The sequence below is a fragment of the Dysidea avara genome, chromosome 10 (genome assembly GCF_963678975.1).
Source record: "Dysidea avara chromosome 10, odDysAvar1.4, whole genome shotgun sequence".
NCBI classification, from domain to species: Eukaryota; Metazoa; Porifera; class Demospongiae; order Dictyoceratida; family Dysideidae; genus Dysidea; species Dysidea avara.
The window spans coordinates 22,057,646-22,076,944 of NC_089281.1; the positions used below are offsets into that span (position 1 = coordinate 22,057,646).

Consider the following 19,299-nt stretch of genomic DNA (forward strand, 5'->3'; position numbering starts at 1 on the left):
AACATAGCAACACAGTCACATTACTACCAGATTATGATACTGATCACATGATGTTCATCTATGGGTTTATTTATTTGACACTTTCATGACATTTGTTTAGATCTAAATTATTTCTCTTCTATTTAGTAATACTGAGTTGTATACATTCAGCCCCTATCCACTCAACTTTGTTTATGTAAACTGATATGTTGTTGAGAAGTTTACATAACTAAATGCAATATCTCTCACACAATCACTACGCATCTTGACATTCATTTCATGTGTGTGCATGCATACGTGTGTGTGTGTGTGTGTGTGTGTGTGTGTGTGTGTGTGTGTGTGTGTGTGTGTGTGTGTGTGTGTGTGTGTGTGTGTGTGTGTGTGTGTGTGTGTGTGTGTGTGTGTGTGTGTGTGTGTGTGTGTGTGTGTGTGTGTGTGTGTGTGTGTGTGTGTGTGTGTGTGTGTGTGCAAGCATACAAACACATACTCCCTTGATGAGTATTACCTCCACGCGAGCAATGTTGTCTGACAGCTAAAGTACTCTCACAAGTTTGGTGGTTGTGTGTTAAGCCCAGGGCACCATTTGATGGTGTCGCTTGACATTCGCCGTTTTTGTGGGTGTTGCATACTTGACAGGGTGATTTCCATCAGAAATTTGCACACAGTGAGAACAGCCAGAGGAGGTCGGAAGTGTAATAAGCGCTACGAAAATTTTTTCGAGTTAATTGCATTTTTGAGATTGCAAGGCAGGGTATAGCGTGAAGGAGGGCAGCAGCATTGAATGTTGGCTGTGAGAATCTCATTTCCAGCCTTCTTTGTGGTGGCCAGTTGATGCTATCGTTCGTCTGGAGGCTTTCTTTATCTTTCTAGTCTTGTGTGATCCCGACTAGGGCGCACGCCACTAGTGTATTAGTGAAGTACACTACATAGGATGACTTCTTGGGTGTTTATTCATACTGTTTTCTCGAGTGGGATTCCTATCTCTATCTTTCTAGCTCGTCAACAAAGACATTTAAAGCATCGTGGCCTGGCGCAAGACCTCACGTGATTTATACGTAGCCCAAGTTTTTAAAAAACTATCTTATTCAGTGGGGTTTAACGGGGCTTATTGTGCCAATGCCATGTACCTGTCGTATTTCATCAAACGGGAGGTATTTCAGTACCCAAAAACGTCCAGTATGCTTTTCAATACAAAGCCATTGGGCTCACGTGCACGCTTCCAACCTCCTCTGGAGAACAGCTATGGAATGTGCATTCCATGGTGGATACAAAGAGCTCTATTGATATTGCTAGAAATGGCCATAAGAGGTGAAGATTAAAAGACTGAACTAAAGGTCTGTGGGGGCTATACAGGAGATGGAGGTGGCTACATATAATGCATCCACTAGAACTGGAGGATACTTTTTTTACCAGCTAAATGCATCTATGACATCAATACCAACATGAGAGCAATACGATGCTCATGTTGGTTCCAGGAGTAAATACTGATGATGATAATGTTGACGATGAATACTTCCCAACATCATACCCCTTCACTTGATGGCTTCCTCTTCTAAAACATTACAATGATGTGACTTCCCAAAACCTTAGCACACATCTGCATGTCTTTCTTCACGGTGATACATCATGTGGCTTGATGTCACGATAGAAGGAAAAGCAGTTCCTTCCCAGTGTCATTAGCTGTTCCATGCCCACTTGTGAACAGTCACATCCATGCAGCCACTGGTTCATAACAATAAATTCAATGTAGTACCCTTGGGATGTAGAACTGATAAGATCATCCAACTAATACCATTAAAGTAAATCCAATCAAAAGTTTACTGCAACATAAAGATCTTGGTGTAACTTTCTCACCTGATTTTAATTGGTTGACACATTATAATATCATCTCCACAAAAGCTTATCAAACACTAACACTCATCAGACACTTTTAAACTAATCCTATTAATGCTAAGAAACTACTATACATTACACTAAGTCTAATCTCAACTCCTGTACTGCTCACGACTATGAAGACCACAACTAATAAGATATCAAATACAATGTAGAGCCACTAAAAACATCTTAAATAACTACTAATCCAGACTGGAACAACTGAATCTACTTCCACTCATGTATATCTATGAACTTCATGACCTAACTTTTTTATAAAATCTTTAAAATCACCAACAGGCACGTAACTTCAACATCAATCATCACATCACTGTACCACTACGTCTGAAACCCACAAAAGTTAATTCACCCAAGGACATCAACAGCTACTCAACATCATTTTTACTTCAACAGAATCACAAGACTTTATAACTACTAACCAGTCTTAGACTTATCATTATCTACTGACACAATCAAGCATCACTTAAAAACTTCTGGACTCATTTTACTGACAACTGTAATTCTGGGAGAGCCTGTACATACCACTTCCTATATCCATGTTATTGCTGTTCAATCCCCACCAACCTTAATCATGCGATTGTTAACTTGTAGTATTATAACTGTAGTGGTAACAATGTATAAGTATTGTAATAACTATTGTAATTAGCAATTTGTATGTATGCGTGTTTCCCATAGGCCATTAATGCAGGCTTCATAACCTACATTTAAAATCTGTTCGCTATATCTGGATACTGTAGTTCAGGATTCAATGATTCATGGTCAGAGGATGGAACATTAGAAGATAAGTGGCAAGTTTTTTTAACTTCTGCAGCCCATGATGTGTTGGGATTTTCATTGCCAACCAGTGACTCTCCGGAATATCTGCAACCATTGCTTGCTCGTCAAAGTACAGCTTACTCCAGGACAGGTAAGCCTGAAAATCTTATTACATTCACAAAGGCTATAGAGGGGAGGCAAAGCAAGCAGTTAGAGAAGCAAAGAATAGATCACTTAAAGTTTGGAGGCATGGTATAAGAGGTTGGGTACTATCTAGAATTCTAACTATATACGTGATGAGAAAATTGTTCTATGTGTCAGTACAGCATCTCAACACGACCAATGGCAAACAAGTGGTGACTGGGTCATTGCTCTGTTAGATGTAGTTGGCAAATTAGTTAGTAGCATTGTGCAAAACTGTTTACAGAAGCTTGCAGAACAAGAGTTTTACCGGAGCCCCAGTATGACTTTCAGAGGGGACAAAGTTGTATGGACATGATCTTTTTGTTCAGACAGCTGGTGATGGAGCATAATTCTAAGCAGTACTTTGTCTTTGTGGACATACATAAGGCATATGATTGCAAGCAGCACTGTGGGTGGTACTGGAGAAGCTGGGAGTGCCTGATGATGTGGTTGGTCTGGTCAAGTCATTGCATGAGTACACGAAGGCTGAAGTTAGGGTGAGTTAGGGGAAATTTAAGCTTTGAATGGTTTGAGACTAGGATACACAATGGACCCACAATGCTTAATGATATGTACAACTGTATGATTTGTTTTTTGATAAAATATAATATGCTGAGTAAAAAACGGTGTTCTAAAATGGGATTATTTGCACTGTGTCGGCTTCTTCCGGGTTGCGGTAAAAATGTGTTCTTACGTTACAAGTTGAACACAGCTGTGTAGTTATATTGATAAGAGTGCCAACATGCGAGCATAGTTGAGGTGAATACACAGCATATTTCATACACAAATACTGACTGTATTTATTCCGTCTATGTTTTGTTGTTGGAACCAATAGTCCACAAATTCTACCTCGGTTCAAACAAAAATAGACCACAGCACTCAATAGTGAATAACATTAGAGTCATTTGTAGATTTGAGGTTCGTTTTGTCTCGTTATAGGGAGTTTTTTAAAATAGTTGTTCCAATACTGAATAAAGACGAGGTTAGAATATGTAGTATTGGAACACTATTTTTGCTGTGATAGTTAAAATGGTTAAGCGCTGTGTGGCTATGAATTGTTCTAAGACTCACCAGGATGGTGTAAGCTTGCATGGTTTTCTGACAGACTCTTCGCTATGATTAGAATGGACCAGGCAAGTCCAGAGAACTCATAGTAACTGGCCAGGACCTAGTCAACACTCAGTTATTTGCAGCAATCATTTCATGAGTGACTGCTTTGAAGAGGGCACCGCTATAGCAACACAATTCGGGATTGAAAAAAGAGTGCATCTAAAGCCAAATGCTGTGCCAACTGTGTTTCCTCGTGCCCAGTCCAGCTCCACCTCGAGCTCCACACAATCACCATCTGTCACAGTACTTGTCACCAACATGGGACAGCAATGTTCAAGCTGTAAGAGACCTGGTGAGGAAGTGTCCGTCCCAGTAGAAAAGAAAAGAACTGCATATGAGAAAATAGATCTAGGGTAATATAACTAGCTACTAAACCGCCAATTATTAAGTTTATATATTAATAGATTGTACAAGAAATGATGGATGCACAGTCAGAGCAGCAAGATACTTCTGTTGGTTCTAGCCAATTGCAATCTGTGGATGAGGCTGCACAACCTCAGTACACAAGCTTTGGGGTCCAGACTATCCCAAATGTTCTTGATGCTCGTACTCAGGCTGCAATTGTCCCTAAGGTCACTCATTTCGGTAGGAATCAATTAATGTTGCCTGCTATTGTAATATGAACATGCATGGTTATAGGTGTCCAGGCAGCACCACTGATGTGTGATGTAGGAGTACAGTGTAATCTCTTACATCTTCCGATGACATTGACTCCTAAAAAAGGAGTGATAGCACCAGTGGTTGAGGATGAAGACACTTTTGAATTTACGGAAGAAGAAGAGAGTGAAACAGAGCCAACAGAATCCACCATGAATTGGGAGTCCACTACATCAGAAGATGAAGAACAGATTCTAGTAGAAAAGCAACTGACTTTTCTGGCATTTGAGTCTGCCCTCATGTTGCTGTTTGCCACCTGTGTAGCATGTGGCAGTACCTTTATTTCCATCAAACAACATGTGATTGGATCTTTCCTCAGCATCAAGCAAGCATGCAGCCAGTGTAATAATACATTTGTTTGGGAAAGCCAGCCATATATACGTAACATTCCAGCTGGGAATCTTCTGACATCTGCTGCTATTCTGTTTACTGGCTCCTTACCAGCTAAGGCACTCAGAGTATTTAAGACCCTTCACTGTGATACAATGAGTAGAAAAACGTTTTTTAGACATCAGAAAAAATACCTTCACCCTGCCATTCGTGTTATTTAGGAGAAGAACCAATTTCAACTCCTTAGCAAACTGAAAGAGAAACAGCAAGGCTTGGTTATTGGTGATGATGGAAGATCTGATAGCCCTGGACGCAGTGCCAAGTATGGATCATATTCCATGTTTGAATTGAATCTTAATAAAACAGTGAATACACAGCTTGTTCAGGTACAGCATATGGTGAAGTATGTGGTGTATACTAACTGTAAATTAAATTATTTACAACAGAGCAATGAAGTTAAGGGAAGCTACCATATGGAGAAGGAGGGCCTTCATCACTGCATGGACTTTCTTCAAGGCCATAACCTTGCAATTGATGTACTTGTCACAGACAGGCATAGGCAGATCAACAAATGGATACATGAAGCACACCCACACATCAAACACTATTTCGATACATGGCATGTAGCAAAAGGTGCAGTACCTGTTGCAATAATCAGAACTGGTAAATATATCTAGGTTTTTGCAAAAAAAAACTAGAGAAATTGGGCAAACAAAAGGATTGTGAATTGGTTAGTGAATGACAGAAGAGCATCATCAACTATCTCTATTGGTGTGTGTCCAGAACACCTGATGATGACAGTGAACTTGTGCAAGCCAAATGGTTGTCACTGGACAACCATGTGCATGATGTTCACAGGAGGCACAGTACAAAATTTCAAGTGCTCTCATGGTAGATTAAGACGTCGAGATAGGAAGAAAAAGTGGTTTAAAGACATAAGTAGGACCAAGAGTTTATAATATACAATATTAAGGAAGAGTGTCAAACTGTCAATATAGCCTGTACAAACACACTGAGTAAAATTAGACTTTTGAAAGTTTTGATCCAATTGACACATTTGCTGGTGGAAGGCAAGTGTTGATATGTGTTGAGATGGTGAAACCTTTGTACAAACCAAGGTGTTGATATTCTATCTTACTCAGTGTATTTGCTGGAATGTACTCCTGTTGGACACTCTCTCTTACTACTTTATATTATGAACTCTTGGTAGGACATATCCAGTGTATATATAGTGATATGGTTGAGCATGTACATTATTAAATAGACATAAAAGCAAGTGAGAAGCTAACATCTCTTCTGACCAATTCAACACACTTGAAGGACATGACCCGCCTTTCTGGTGCTCAGCAGACATCTAGCTCGGAGTCATTCCACAATGTTGTGATTAACTTGGCAGTTGCTTTTTCTTACAAGGGAGTGAAAAGCAGGTAATGTATTAGTCACTTCATTCTATTCATTCAATTTAGTGTTAATGTAATGATTGGTGTGTTAATTTCTCTATTGTGAGCTAACTATTTGCACCTTTAATCATTAATTGTGTGACCTAACCTGCAGGCATAAAGTTGCTTTTACATAATTATCATTGCAGGTTAAAGCCAGCAGCATTGCATTTTAATGAAAACAGTAACCATCCTCAAGCAGTCACAAAGCAAGGTGTGGAACGGTATGATGTCATACAACCTAAGTATAAGAGTGGTGGTTATCTTGTATGCAAAGTTCATGTGAAAGCTACATATGGTAAGAGAAATAAGGTTTATTTGATTTAGATCATATGGTTGATGATATGCATGTAGGTTATGTTGAACAGCTACTACAAGAAACCATCAAACAATGCAACACAAGAGGAAGCGATCTGCAAGAAGAAGATCCTAAACCAGTATGGCCTGCTTTTGAGCGACCAGACAAAGCAACTGCAATACAACAGCACAAAAGTCGATTTAGCACTACTTAAGTATAGTATATTTGGATATCATTATTTTGCCCATAACAGTATAATTCACTTTAGCATTATACATGAATTTTACATGATATACATATAATAATTATTGTTATTATATATACAGTAATATTACAATTTAGGGTACTTAAAGCCTGCATATGTCTCTGAAGGAAAGGTGTGCCTTATTTTATCCACAGCACAACTTGGTAGTACTATTCTTACAGACTTTCCCAGCCAACCCCAGTACCGAGTCAGCTGACGGTAACTTGTGAATCGGTACTGCCTGCACATTAAATTAAAAGGTTCAAAGGGAATGTGCCATATCAGTGTAACGTACTCATGAATGAATTCTTTATACTTGCCATACTATTGTCTGTATTGATAATATGCAGTCTGCAGGACCCACTGGTTTAAACAAACTGCACTGAATCCTTCACTTTCAGTGATACATGAAGCACCAATTTCTTCCATCTTGTCTACCACTTCACCAATGGAGCAGCAGCATATACATTCTCTTCTAGTGGGCATCATCTTACAATTGCCACAGTGACACCTGTGGGAATTGTATTATTAGCTGACAAGTAGTGGTAGAATGGTCATACCAGTTCATATCATTGGGCAATTTCCCAAGTAGCTCTTCATCAGACGATGATTCATCCTCAGTCAGTTGGTCTGTATCGCTAGCATTAGCATCTATTGGCTCGAATTGGTAAGGTTCAAGAGAGGTTCCGGTTATCTCCTCGGTGTCTTCATGATCGTCTGTGTCTTCACTGAAAATGCTCATTTTGTCGCTAGAGACTAAACTGGAAACATCGCTATATTCATCGGAAATATCTTGGGAATCAATCGAAGATTTCAAGCCAGGAGTAGTACAGCAGGAATCCATTGACGACTTGGAAGTATCAATAACAAAGTCTTTCTATACCTATTACTTTTCTAATACATGACTGAAATATTAATAAGATCTGATTCTTCCATGGAATGTAAACTTCATTCATGCAGCGTTCCCCCTTTGACGTCAGCAACTTATGACGCGTTAAAACATAAGATTACCCCGGAAGTATTTTTGATCATGTATTTCATTAACAAATCATACAGTAAATTAAATTTCAAATGTACAACCATACATAAGGGTATTAAATCAATACAGTAATGAAATAAAAAAGAATTTTAAAATTCCATGTCTCCCTCCCTTTAAGCAGATAAGACAAAGGTGGTGGGTTTACAATAGGCTAAATGGTTTGGTAATGAAGTTTACAACTTCAGAAATGCCATGGTGTTAACATCTGGAAGAGTGAGACATTCCAATGAAGATAATTTAAGGAATAGCTGTTGTACTTCTTGACTGGACTGTGGATGCATGAAAAGCGGCAGGTAGTCAGTGGAAGGCTTACATTGAAGTTTGGTGATGCAAGACTACATTAGTGCTTGGCGGTATTGAAATTTGAATACACGGTATTAGTAACAGGAAAATATCGCGGTATATCGATATATAGTTAGCTTGTTATTGTAACTATTGCATCATTTCTTGGGCCTAGTATGAAGTGGTATGCATCCCAAAAACCAAAAAATATATTCAGTACAAGTGGGCATGTGTTGTAATGTGACAACCTCAAGTTATGTTTAGGGTGTGTGCTAAACCATCAACAAATTGGGTAATTAAACACCAAAGGCTAGCTGGGTTAAAAGCAATCCTATACTGGTATTCATCGATATACCAGTATTTTGATATATTGGTTATTAAAGGATGTCACGATATGATAATCGGTTATGATCATTTATCACGATAAACAGTATTACCAGTATATCGCAGAGCACTAGACTACATGTTATCTCTTGTTGTGCTCCTACAAGAGCTGCAAGCAGAGAGAAGACAAAGTTTTATGACAAAATCAGTTCCATCCTGAATGGGTTTCCAACTAATGATACTTACATTTTACTGGGGGACTTTACTGCACGTGTTGGGTGTAGAGAACAGAATGATGATCAGTGGAGTAGTGTGAGAGGACCACATGATTATGGTGAAGTGAATAACGCAGAAAGAGAATTGTTATCATTTTTAGTACTAACACATGAAAAAAACATTCATAAAGCAACTTGGCAACATCCAAAGTCAAAACAATAGCACCGTATAGATGTGAAGGAAGGTGCAGAGTGCAATACTGACCATCACTTTCTGAGTGCAACTTTGAGGAGGGGATGGAAAATTCCAAAACCTAGGCAAGCAATATATTAGATATGATCGTCGAAGTTATTGATAAGTTGTGAAGAGGCTGGAGATCAATGTGTAAAGGAGAGGTACTTCACATGTGATGTGGACTAGGCAGGTGACAGATGGCTAGTGGATGGTTCAGTCGAGGATAAATGGCTAGCATTACGTTCTGCTCTCATGGAGTCTGCTGATGAGATGTTAGGGTCTTGTAAAGGAAAACAGCCTGATTATGTTTTTCGGAATCTGCAGATGTTTACAACTTTTGTTTGAAAGATAGGAATGATGCAACCAACTTTAGACAGAAGAAGACACATCCAAGATGTGGACCAAAGAGAAAATGGAGAGATGTTGTAAAGAAAGACCAGATTGCAGCAAACATCACTTGGTATGATACTGTACTTAGTTATAAATTATATACCGAAGGAATTATTAATTATCAATCTGCCTACCACGAAAAGCAAACAACTTTAGAACTGAGGAAAGTTAGGTGTGATGAGTGTAGAAAAACATTTAGAAGAGAAGCAGATAAAGTTCAACACAAATATTTAGTAGAGCGGCAGAAGCTTGTGCAAGACCAACAGGGTGCAGCATAGTGTGGTGTATGTGAGAGATGGTTTAGAAGTAAAAGGTGGCTTAGCAGTGCACAGATGTAAGGGACCAACAAAAACTTGTCAACAAGATACAGAACCAACCGCCAGTCTTGCTTCCTTCAATTTGGAGGACCACATGACCTGAGAGGCAGTGGACAGACAAGACAAAACATGACAAGTGTGTGTGTGTGTGTAGTGTTACTCATGTACTATGTAGTGTGTGTATGAGTCTTGATGTAGATTACTTAGTATCATTACAACCACTGGAGTACAATATTCCCGCAAAAGGTCAACCATTTAGTATTCTGGTTGTAACACTGTTGTGATATCATATAAGCAAACTTCACGATCACACACTGCATAGCCAGCAAATTTATGCTAAAGCCCTTTCTTTGTTTACAACAGCCTAGGTCAAGAATTGTACTTTGGACAGTGAAAAAAATAGTTGATCACCAAGCAAAGCCGGAGGAAGGAAAATTGAGTTGGTCAGGCCATTGAAATTGTTACCAATATGTATGGTGTTGCCTGAGAGAAGAGTTGCTGCACAATGTGTGAGGCACACTCTGTGAAGTATGAGCATTCTGGGGGGCTCTGGGGGCATGCCCCCCACCCCCCCCCCCAAGGAAATTTTTCAAAATTTATATACTCAGATATGCAATTTTAACTGCTAGCTAGCTATATAAATATGCTAAAATCACCTAGCTAATAATACCTTGTTGTTCTTCAGACTTTCTATACTATAATAGGTAGGCAATTGTAGACCTGGCTGTATAGCTAGTAATTAGAAGTTCAATAGAATAGCCTATGATTTTATGATTGGACAGCTATCTATACAGTGAAGCTACAATAAAAAGCCTATACTACACAGCTACAAAAATGCAGTATTCTATACTGGTTTGTCTAGAAGAGTATAGTCTGTGATGAAATAATACTGGTGGACAATCACAAGATCAATCACTATTCGAAAATGGCACAATGTGGAGTATCTCGACTGAACGATTGGGTAATTGAAGAGTGATTTTTACTCAAAATCTCATCCAGATGGCCGCCATGTGATGTATGGGTGTACAGCTTCCTGTCGTGGAATATGAAGCACCTAGATCAGTTGTCAATGCCAGCCCTTCATCCAGTAAAAGAAACCAAGAGTGACAAGCCAAGAAATTCTAACGATTATTTTATAAAGATTGAATTGTGATTTAAGTGTGCTGGTTTAGGAAGCACCTACCATCCACGTGATAATTCCTAAAATAACCCACAATCATTACTCACTGTACAAAACAATGTGAACGCTATGCTGTGCTGTAAGGTAATTGTATTAAAGTACTGTACATGTAGTTATGAGCTTTAGTACGTTGAGAAATTATAGGTAACTACTCATGCCATGCATTTCAACAACATCTATAAAATTTACGTGTAGATAGGATTGTCCATGGACAGCACACAATTGCATGGAAGCAATACAGATTGAGCTGGTCAACTAGTTAGCCCAGCTCCAGGTTATTTGTCTGGCTTGGGCCTGTCCAACTGAACCGTCTCCTCCGGCCTTGCTAAGGCATGCAAAAGATGATATTTTCAGGGAGAAAAATATATGGCTTAAACGTTTTGTGGTTTGACAGGAATCACAGCAATAACTACAGAGTTATAAGACAAAAAACCATAAAAACAATCGCTTAGAATTGAATGGTGGAGACATTATTGTTTCTAAGCTTGTATAAAATTAAGTTGTAGCAATGAAAAAAGTTCTAGTGGAAGGTTGTTTGCAAAATTGAGTGCACATAGCAACTGTTATAATTGGACAAGATAGGGTCTCAAAACAAACAAAAAACAGTCAGGGGGATCAAACTTAGGACCCCTAAACATCAGACTAGTACTTTTGGTCTTACAAATATATACAAGATGTGATATCACACCAAATTAATGTTAAATGGCCAAGCTGTGGAAAAGGTGGAGTGTTTTTAAAAGCCACAGTTAAAGTATAATTTTTTTGGTCACCACTGTTTTTTCAAATGATTTGTCCAATGATAACTTGGCAACACCATGAAAAGAAGTTAACTGTTCTATTAGCATATAGCTACCATTGTAGCTACAGTAGATGCTCAGTTATCCAACCCTCGCTCCTTGTTTATCCAAAATCGGAAATGATTGTTCTATTAGAGTATTTTGAGTATTAGTGTATGTTTTATTAGAGTATTTAACAGTGCTCTGTATATGTATTGGCTTTAGTTATCCAAACAATTTACTTTGACTTTTTACCGGAACATTAGGGTTCGGGTAACCAAGGGTCAATTGTATATACTCTAATAGGACAGTCAACTTCTTTGGATTTCTTCAGTCAAAACTTGTATCTCAATCCAAAATGTTTGAAGACGTTACCCCCCTAATTCCAGCTAACCAAATATTTGCTGTTGGTGAGCTCAATTCTTTTGTCAGTTAGCTTATTAGTTTGTTGTCGTGGGTAGTCACATTAGAGCTCTCACACATGTGAGCACCATTCAACTAGGTCTGATATAATTTCACCTCTCATGGTAATGGTGTACAGTTAATTATTAGAAGACCGATATTCAAGTTATTTTACTCAGTACGCATGACAAAAATTTTTGTTCTCCGAGAGGTCGCCATACACATGCAACTATAACGTCAATAGTATTGAAGTAGGAATATACGTCCACTAGTACAGCTGCAGGTGTAGATGACTTCCTCTGCCTTTTACTTTATTATCCCTACTCAAATGTACAATTCCATATTTTCCTTATACATTTCAATCTTAGTACAGTGCATAAAGCATCAAAGGGCACCAGACATACATTAAATTAATTTTAAGTTCTAAATGTGTTCCCTGACTATCAATTATTGAAAAAGCTACATAGCCATTTCCCTTCATTTTCAGCATTAGAAATGAAGAACTGTATGAGAAGGCTCTCTGCAATCAAATTCAGCTACAAACAATTCCTGTTATAAATGTGAAGCCACTGCTGTGGTACCACGAATCAACACCTATGCTATAGCGGAGAAAAACATGGAACACAAAGGAGGACAAAGGTAAGTCCATGATGTACTGCTGCAAGAGGTCTCAGGCTACAGAGTAAATCATAGTCGAGTTTAGTCTGGCACAGTCAACCCTTTTTTAGGCACCTATAAGCACCCCGAAAAGGTTCCAGTCTATTTAACATTAAGGATTCATACCACTGTTACCGAAAACTGGTGCATCCAATCAAATTGCAGCATTGCCAATTAAGTACATTGTTGCCGCACGTCAGTAGGACTACAGGGTTGAAATGTAGGCTGTGCGAATTCTTTATGTACCAGTTGGATAAACAAGGGTCGATTTTCCATTGAACATCCCTCTGTAATAGATGCCTTCCCCCTGGAAAATATCATATCCACAGCCTAAACTCGAGCCTAAACACAGAAAGTAAGCTGGTGAAATTACCATAGCATCACTGTCGTAATAATTTTCTTCAGTATTTGGTATCTTATTGTGATTAACGTGAGCCACAGTATAATTACACATTCCTAGGCAAAAATCCTGAATGCTAGACTTTTTTTCCCCAGGGCACTCATAGATGCCTAAAAAAGGGTCAGCTGTGTTAGACTGCCTAAAAAAGAGTCAGCTGTGTTAGACTAAGTCGACTGAAGACATTATTTCAAGGTGTACTGTACCAAGCCAGTACAGCTACACTGTAAGTTGTCTTGCAAGAAAAGTGAGGCTAGCACAAACCCTACTATACAGTACCATACTGCATGATTACAATGTAGCAATGGTACAGTATGTCAATGCAGTTAGAAAAAAACAACCCATTGAAGCAGGCACACATGCAATTTACAAACTCATTATACATGTATACTCACAAAAAAATATGGCATTCTAAACACATACATTGCAAGTTTAACCGTAGGTTAAACAGGGTTAACTAGCAGGACAGACTTGGTGCTACCTGTAAGGGCACCCAAACCGGTTAGACAACCCCCAGTGGGTGCATTCCTACCATTCAGGCGCTCACTTCAAAGTAGGCCCCACAGAGCGCAGACACATTTGTGTAAACACGCTGCCGAAGTTGTTGTTCGTGTTCTGCTCTTCTTGTCGACCACCGCCATGAGCAACCATGACGGAAATGATGTCCCCGGTGCACCTTCGTCCGCGTCAGACGACACCGCACCAACCTCTACTCCTCCAGCAGTTGCGACCGCTCCACCGCCGGCATTACCATCACTCTCGGCCACTACGGTCCAGCAACTAGTTACCGCTGTGGCGGATTTGATACAATCTCATGGCGGAACGGGAGCAAGCGCCAACCCACTGACGGCACCAGATCCGGCTTCCAACCTGGCGTCTTCGTCACCCGCTTCAGGTAAGTCACGCAGCTATACCTCATGATTGCACGCATTTCTTTAGCTTGGCTGACAGCGAGTGGGCGGCTGGGCACCCATAAACTGCCCGGCACGATGTGCAACCCCTCGTCACGCGACTACCTCGTGCGACGTGGGGTGGCACTCGGCATCATTCACCTGACGCACACGCCACGAAGCCTCTCCACAGCGATGTCTAGACTTCGTAGTCGCCTTCGCGCAAGCTGGTGGACGTAGAGTCCCGGTAGAGCTGGTAGACGCTAGTCCCAGTCTTGCTGGTAGACACTCAGTCCCGGCTGCGCAGAGCGGTACCTAAGTCGTCTCGCCAGTGGCTTGGTATCAGCCGTCCAGCTCGCTGAGCCTCCAGCCGTCTTTTAATAACAAGACAGTCAACAATTACCTGTCATTCACAGATGCTTCTGGAGGAGCTATAGGATTCCACCTACTTGTCGATCCTCTCCTTGCAACCGGACCTGCCCTGCCCCCTCTGGGCTTGCCCTCTGAAGAGGATCCTCCATCCGTTTCAACAGGAGTCAGCACAGTAATTGCAGAGGGCCTACCTCCACTTCCTACAAAATTCATCGAAAGGATAAGACGTTGGAAGTATGTGGATTTAGCCTTTTTGCTTGATGATCATCGCCAGCCAGAGAGTTTTACCTTCCAACCTTCGGGATGTGGTCAAATCCTCGTCATTGATCAAGAACAAGCACAGCATCGTCGAAGACAAATCACCGACATACTTTCATGGCTTAAAGCATTCTCACGCTACATGGCTGTGCTAACCTCGGCTGATTCAACCACACCAACACAAGCTACCGGCCTGATAGCCCATCTCCATCTCATCTTACAACTCTCTCAGGAATTAGGTCCCCAATGGATGAAATACGATGTCGACTTTCGGCAGTGGGCAGCAGCAAGAAACGTCCGCCAATGGGGTGAGTTAAATTTCACCATCTATGGCCACTGTCTGTCGGCGCAGCAGCGCTTGGCATCGTCGTCATCACACACCCGGCCTACTCAACAGTCTAGTGGAAGTAGAAAATCATCCAACCCAAGTTCAAAAGAGGCTTGCTTCCGTTGGAATTTTAAGGGCCGCTGTGACAGAATGAACTGTCCTTACTCTCACTCGTGTTGGCTGTGTGGTGGTCCACATCCTGCTTCATCCTGCACTACAGCCCCAAAGCAGTCAAAGTAGACAGTGCCAGTAGTGACAACGGACTTCAATTATCTTTGATTTTTATGATTTAGATTAGGCTGAACTGTTTGCGGGCACGATCTTGCAGGTTCAAGGCGGCCCAGTTTTTGTTGTATTGTAATCATTACATGATGCAATCCCTTTTCTTAATAACATACTTCAGCATTAGAAATTTGTAGCTTGTGTTGCTCAACGTTCTTCACAGTATATATCACCTGGGTCTTCTTGACAACTATTCATACACTCACACAGTAGGTTCCCTGCAAAATACATACAGGTATTTATTTCAATATATATAAAAAATTAGGCTTTACAAACCAATAAAATAAAATATATTTTATATGGAAGACCCAGCTGATTACATAACCCTCTTTTCCACCTCTAAAGGTGTGATCCTACCTGAGGGTTCTTATTTTTCCGTAGACCTGGACCTCCATACCAGGGGTATGCTACGGAACAACTCCTATATGTACATTGAAGATTTGTTGACATTGGACTCGTGTAGACCACTCAGTGAGACCCATGGGTGCCAACTCGGTGGCAGGGCATGTTCCCCACTGATCCAGTCCCAGTGGTCAGCCCTTCTCACAGATCATCCAGATCGTCGGTTCGCGGAGTACATTGTTAGCGGAATTCAGCAAGGGTTCCGAATTGGTTTTAATAGACAGCAACAATTGGGCACCTCCCCTGGTAACAGGCCATCATCAGTCCCTAACATCATTTCCGAATACCTTCACAGAGAAGTTCTACTGGGTCGTATGGCCAAGCTTCCTCCATACTTCTGGCCCAAGAATGTTCACTCCAGCCCAATTGGGATAATCCCAAAGAAAGGGAAGCCTGGGAAATGGCGCCTGATAGTCAACCTTTCATCCCCAGAATCCTTCAGTGTCAATGATGGTATTTCTCGATCACTGTCTTCATTGACCTACTGCTCTGTAGACCACCTTTCGGCCTTGGTCCTCAACAATGGTAGAGGTGCTTTGCTAGTAAAAGCCGATGTTAAAGAGGCCTACAGGATGATCAAAGTTCACCCTGATGACTGCCACCTCTTGGGAGTACAGTGGGAAAATTCAGTCTACATAGATCAGACCCTACCTTTCGGGTTGCGATCTGCTCCAAAAATTTTTTCAGCTGCGGCAGATGCAATTCAGTGGATCCTTCTAAACCAAGGGATCCACAACCTACTTCACTATCTAGACGACTTTATCCTAGTAGCAAAAGACTATGCAGAGGCCACAGCCCAGAAAAACATTCTGATAAAGGTATGGGAGAAACTAGGGGTACCTATGGAACATTCTAAATTGGAGGGGCCTTCTCAGTCTCTCAAATTCTTGGGGATTGAGGTAGATACTGTTAACTTACAGTTACGCCTACCAGAAGATAAGCTCTCACAGTTAAAGAGGGAGCTAGTTGCGCTCGTACTAGAAAGATCAGTGTCGAAGGGGGATCTAGAGAGCTTAGTGGGCTTGTTGCAGTTTGCAACTAAGGTTATTCGCCCTGGCCGCCCCTTTCTGAGACGCTTGTATACAGCCCAGAATGTTGGTACCCTGCCCACCCATCATGTGCGTCTGAATGTTCCCACCCAGGTGGATATCCTATGGTGGCACCTTTTCATATCCACATGGAACGGTATATCGATGTTGTGGGACTTGGGAAGGCAAACAGCAGACATCACACTGACCTCAGATGCATCAGGATCTTGGGGGTGCGGGGCTTTCTACGACAGTAAGTGGTTCCATTTCCAGTGGAACTCCCGGCTGACGCATCTTCCTATTGCCACTAAAGAAATGATCCCAATCGTCATCTCCGCAGCCATCTTTGGTGGTCACTGGTCTGGAAAAATCGTTCACTTCCACACCGACAATATGGCAGTGGTGCATGTGGTGAATGCTTTATTTTGTAAAGACAGCCACTTGATGCATTTAGTACGACTCCTGGTTTTCTTTGCTTCATATCACAACTTCTGGTTCTTTGCCTCTCATATAGCAGGAAAGAATAACATTGCTGCTGATTCTCTATCGCGTAATAACTTAAGCATCTTCTTCACACAGGTTCCACTGGCTTCCCGCATCCCAACAAGGATTCCTCAGTCATTACTGACCATCATCTCCCAAAACATCACATGGACGTCCATGTCCTGGACAAAGCTGTTCATCGCTACTTTACATCAGCTCTAGCGACCTCCTCGCACAAAACCTACAAGGTAGCAGAACGTCGTTACAGTCAATTTTGCCATGATTTTGGCCTCACCCCTTTTCCTACTTCAGAGAGTATCCTCTGCTACTTTGCCACTTGCCTAGCGGAGCAGGGATTGGCTCACAGCACAGTAAAGACTTATTTGTCAGGAGTTCGTCAAGTCCAAGTGGCAATGGGTTTCGGTGACCCCAACATGGCCCAGATGCCTCGGCTCAGACAGATACTCCGAGGCATATCGGTAGAGGCCGGTAAACGTGGAAAAGCCCCTAGAGCTCGACTTCCAATTACCCCCATGATCCTACGGAAAATGAAGACTGTTTGGTTTGCTAAGAAGGATGAAGCTTTCAAATCCACTTTGCTCTGGGCAGCTGCCACCACTAACTTCTTCTCCTTCTGCAGGTCGGGTGAAATTACAGTGTCACGAGAGAAGGAGTTTGATCCAAACACTCACCTGTCGTTTGAAGACCTACGTGCTGACCACGAGTATCAACCTAGTTCAATTTCCTTGACGATCAAGCATTCAAAAACAGATCAAGCCAGGAAGGGGGTAACGGTGGTCATGGGTAAGACAGGTGATGACCTTTGTCCTGTGTCAGCTCTCCTGAGATACCTGGCTCGAAGAGGAAATAAGCCTGGTCCCTTGTTCCAGTGGGAAGATGGTTCCCCATTGTCAAAGCCAAAATTCGTGAAGGAAGTTAGGACAGCACTTACAGCCGCTAACCTACCAGCTCACAACTTTGCTGGCCACAGTTTTCGAAGAGGCGCAGCAACGACTGCGGCAATGGTGGGTATCCAAGATTCTACTATCCAAACTCTCGGCCGATGGAAAAGTTCGGCATATCTTCTTTACATCAAGATACACCCACAAAAGTTGGCCCAGGTCTCTCCAGTTCTCTCCAAATGTTCAGTCTGATCCTCCGAGCAACTGGGAACACTATTAATTTTTCACTATTACTTGACATTCTGTAGTATAATGATTGGTTTACGTATGTCACTCGTTTTAATCTGTAATGGTTACTCACTCTCAGTTAACTGCAAATATCTCTATTTGCTTATGTGGGTATTGGGCTTATAGCGGTGGTGCTTGTACTACATTTGGGGCTAAAACTGATGTTCCGCTTTAAGGCTGGTACATCTTATGTGGCTGGGTTAGACCCAAATGTCTCTTGAAGTATGTCAGGCTAGTTTTCTAGGAACAATTTGAGCCTGAAACTTATGCTAACAGTACATGCCGGTCACGGTTTAAGACCGTCATTATAAGATCAGCCAGGCATGTCTCACAGGCTCTTCTGATTCCATTTAAAGCCTGTCAGTTGAGCACCACAATACGCCCATAATCCCACTACCAGATCGACCCATCGCTGACATATGTCCTGATTCTAGTTAATGCAAGTTTAACCGTAGGTTAAACAGGGTTAACTAGCAGGACAGACTTGGTGCTACCTGTAAGGGCACCCAAGCCGGTTAGACAACCCCCAGTGGGTGCATTCCTTCCATTCAGGCGCTCACTTCAAAGTAGGCCCCACACAGTGCAGACACATTTGCGTAAACACGCTGCCGAAGTTGTTGTTCGTGTTCTGCTCTTCTCCCATCCCTCCCTCCCACTTAATTCTTTCCATTAGCCAAGGGTACATTGGTTAATGTGACATGGGCAGTGCTCATTACTTTGTTGGCTGGGTTAGACCCAAATGTCTCTTGAAGTATGTCAGGCTAGTTTTCTAGGAACAATTTGAGCCTGAAACTTATGCTAACAGTACATGCCGGTCACGGTTTAAGACCGTCATTATAAAATCAGCCAGGCATGTCTCACAGGCTCTTCTGATTCCATTTAAAGCCTGTCGGTTGAGCACCACAATACGCCCATAATCCCACTACCAGATTGACTCATCGCTGACATATGTCCTGATTCTAG

General features: G+C 41.5%; 3 protein-coding genes across 5 annotated transcripts in view; 1 reads left to right on the top strand and 2 right to left on the bottom strand.

The window, feature by feature from the left end:
- LOC136236732 (methionine--tRNA ligase, cytoplasmic-like) overlaps nucleotides 1-19,299 on the bottom strand; it is a 35,873-nt gene that overhangs the window by 1,558 nt on the left and 15,016 nt on the right. The window lies entirely within an intron of this gene.
- LOC136236738 (uncharacterized) lies at nucleotides 2-18,920 on the bottom strand. Of its 2 annotated transcripts, XM_066026982.1 has the most exons (3): nucleotides 7,450-18,920; nucleotides 7,185-7,400; nucleotides 2-7,130 (listed from the first exon to the last, which is right to left on the bottom strand). In XM_066026982.1, the coding sequence occupies exons 1-2, from the start codon at nucleotides 7,731-7,733 to the stop codon at nucleotides 7,214-7,216; spliced, it is 471 nt and encodes a 156-aa protein (XP_065883054.1). In that variant the 5' UTR covers nucleotides 7,734-18,920; the 3' UTR covers nucleotides 2-7,130; nucleotides 7,185-7,213. The 2 variants fall into 2 exon arrangements, with proteins under 2 accessions (XP_065883054.1, XP_065883053.1); XM_066026981.1 differs by having other exon boundaries at nucleotides 2-7,400.
- LOC136236739 (uncharacterized) lies at nucleotides 5,615-6,937 on the top strand. Its single transcript, XM_066026983.1, has 3 exons — nucleotides 5,615-6,335; nucleotides 6,497-6,645; nucleotides 6,702-6,937. Exons 1-3 carry the CDS (start codon nucleotides 6,232-6,234, stop codon nucleotides 6,857-6,859), a joined length of 411 nt encoding a protein of 136 aa, XP_065883055.1. The 5' UTR covers nucleotides 5,615-6,231; the 3' UTR covers nucleotides 6,860-6,937.